The 2,500-nt window shown below is 44.9% G+C and overlaps 1 protein-coding gene across 1 annotated transcript in view; it reads left to right on the top strand.

The window, feature by feature from the left end:
* Window positions 1–1,155: 1,155 nt before the first annotated feature.
* Window positions 1,156–2,500, top strand: part of LOC138050744 (putative nuclease HARBI1) — a 1,932-nt gene continuing 587 nt past the window's right edge. Inside the window, exons 1-2 of the mRNA XM_068897036.1 lie at window positions 1,156–1,796; window positions 1,928–2,500. The exon at window positions 1,928–2,500 is cut by the window's right edge and continues 587 nt beyond it. Coding sequence (XP_068753137.1) covers window positions 1,250–1,796; window positions 1,928–2,403 — 1,023 coding nt within the window. The 5' untranslated portion in view covers window positions 1,156–1,249 and the 3' untranslated portion in view covers window positions 2,404–2,500. The remainder of the gene's footprint in view (window positions 1,797–1,927) is intronic.

The following is a 2,500-nucleotide window of genomic DNA, read 5'->3' as shown; positions in this document are numbered from 1 at the left end:
CCAATCATCCGCGATTCCTTTGTGGCAGATATAATTGGTTAACGAATTCTCTATGGCAGCACTGTTTATCCGCTTTGTTGTAATGCACCTATCAATTTTTAGCCCCAGGGTGGGGGGGGGGGGGCTGACCCAGGGGAATTTGACATTTTCGTGGAAGCTAGCGTCAAATTTCCCACCCCTGGGCACCTACAGACTGTCAAATTCCCCCACCCCCAGGAACCATCGGAACATCACATTCCTGCCCTGGAGTAACTTTTTTTTCATTAGATTCTCACTTTTCGAACACGAATGAATGTTGTTCACTGTTGATTTCAAATTCCCTTTTAACAGCTGATGGAAATTTGTCATGTAACACGAAACCTTTCCGCTGCTCACAGTACTGAACAAGACCCTAACATTTAGCAAAACAACATGAACAATATTAACCAGCTTTCGAATCAATCAAGCACGCACAATGATAGAGTGGAAAATTTATGAATATGTAGAAATGATACAAAAAGTAATCACAAAAAAAAGTAAAAGGAAACATTCTCGTACTTGTGAACACTCCAGCAAGGACTGATAGAAGGGATGGACCTTATTTACAAAAAGACAAGACCAGGGGCAGAGCTAGGACCCGAAATAGTTTCTAGGGGGGTCCGGGGGCATACTTTCCCGGGAAGATTTCAGATTTTAACTCTCCAAAGTCCCCTTTCCCATGTTTCTGACCGACTTCCGTAAAACGTTGGAAACCGGTATGGATCTACCCCTGAAGACGGATTCGCTTACCTTTCTTTCAACCACGGTGTCCAGAAAAATCAGGAAAACAAGGTAAGTCCCATCAAAACCAAGGTTGAGGATAACTCATCTCCAGGTTCTCTCGGTGTTCCAAGATGGCGGACATGTCAAATTCCCGACCATGGGGCAATGCCTACATGTCAAAATCCCATCCCAGGGGAAGGCTCTCTGAGTCAATTTCCCGAAGGTAGCCCGCCCCCCCCACCCTGGGGCTTAACATTGATAGGTGCATAAGTTCATTGTATAGTGTACCAGACATATGTCACTACAATACAGGGCCCGGTTGTTCGAAAGAGAGTTAAGTCTAAACCCAGGGTTAAATCGGCCTAACCCTGGGTTAAATTTTAAGCGCAGGTTAGTTGCGTTGTTCAACGGAAGGTTAAGACTAACCTCGGGTTAAACGGTGGGTTAAATTTAACCCACCGAGCGAGCAGGGTTAAATTGTTAAACTCCGGTTAAATCAGGAATAAAGATGGCGGACTTGTTGTTTTGTGATTTACGGAGAAGGCGACGAGAAAGGAGATTTAGAGCCGGAAATCAGTGTGAAATCGACGATTTCACAGACGAAGAGCTGCGTGCTCGTTACCGCTTTCGACGAGAGTCTATTTTATTTATTACCAATCTTGTTGCCGGTAATATCAGTCGCAACACTCGACGGAATCACGCCTTACCGCCGCTTCATCAAGTTTTAATTGCCCTCAGGTTTTACGCCAGTGGAAGTTTCCTACAAGTCATAGGCGACACCTTCTGTGTGGATAAGTCCACCGTTTCCAGAGTCATTACCGATGTGTCCCGGGCTTTAATTGTGAAACAGCCCCGCTTTATCAAGTGGCCTTCGACGAACGACGAATGTGCCACAATTAAAAACGCATTTTACCTTCGCGGAGGATTTCCTTGTGTAATTGGATGCGTTGACGGAACCCACGTCAGATTACAAGCGCCCTCACTACACGAAAATAGTTATGTCAACAGGAAAGGTTTTCATTCCATCAATGCGCAAGGTGTCTGCAACCATGAAGGTGAGTAGACTTTCTGCTAACGCAAAACGCGCAACAGTTTTACGAGAAAATTCGAACACGAACCCAAAAAAAAAAAAAACGTATGTTGGGATCGATCTCTAACCTCAACAAAAATGTTGTTTAATTTGAAGGAATGTTCACCAATGTCGTTGCCCGCTGGCCGGGAAGTACCCACTATAGTCACGTGTTCCGTACAAGTAACATTTGCACTTACCTGCAAAACAACCATCGTTTCCTTAACGATGGCGTCCTTCTTGGGGACAGTGGGTACGCTTGCAGCCCATTCTTGATGACGCTGTACACAACAACACGAAGTGCAGCGCAAGAAGCCTACAATGACGCTCACGCCAAAACAAGAGTGGTGATCGAGCAAACGTTTGGCCGATGGAAAAGGCGTTTTCATGTTTTGCATTCGGAAATAAGAATGGCACCCGAAAAAGTTTGCATGATTGTAGGTGCTTGTGCAGTGTTGCACAACATTGCTTTACAGCTACACGAGCCGATGGAGGATGAGGAGGTTGATGAGCTGGCAGATGTGGATCCCTACTATGGACCTCAACAAGGCCTGTCATTAAGGGACCACATCTGTCAAACATTTTTTGGTTGAGATTTTCATATGCTGTGCTGAACTCAGTTCTTAAGTTTATAATTATTGGTGCAACTCTTAAGAGTGCCCCTGTGATAATGAACGTTCTGCTATTCTT

The sequence above is a fragment of the Montipora capricornis genome, chromosome 6 (assembly GCF_036669925.1).
Source record: "Montipora capricornis isolate CH-2021 chromosome 6, ASM3666992v2, whole genome shotgun sequence".
In the NCBI taxonomy this organism is placed as follows: Eukaryota; Metazoa; Cnidaria; class Anthozoa; order Scleractinia; family Acroporidae; genus Montipora; species Montipora capricornis.
This window is presented reverse-complemented; position numbering and strand designations above follow the sequence as displayed.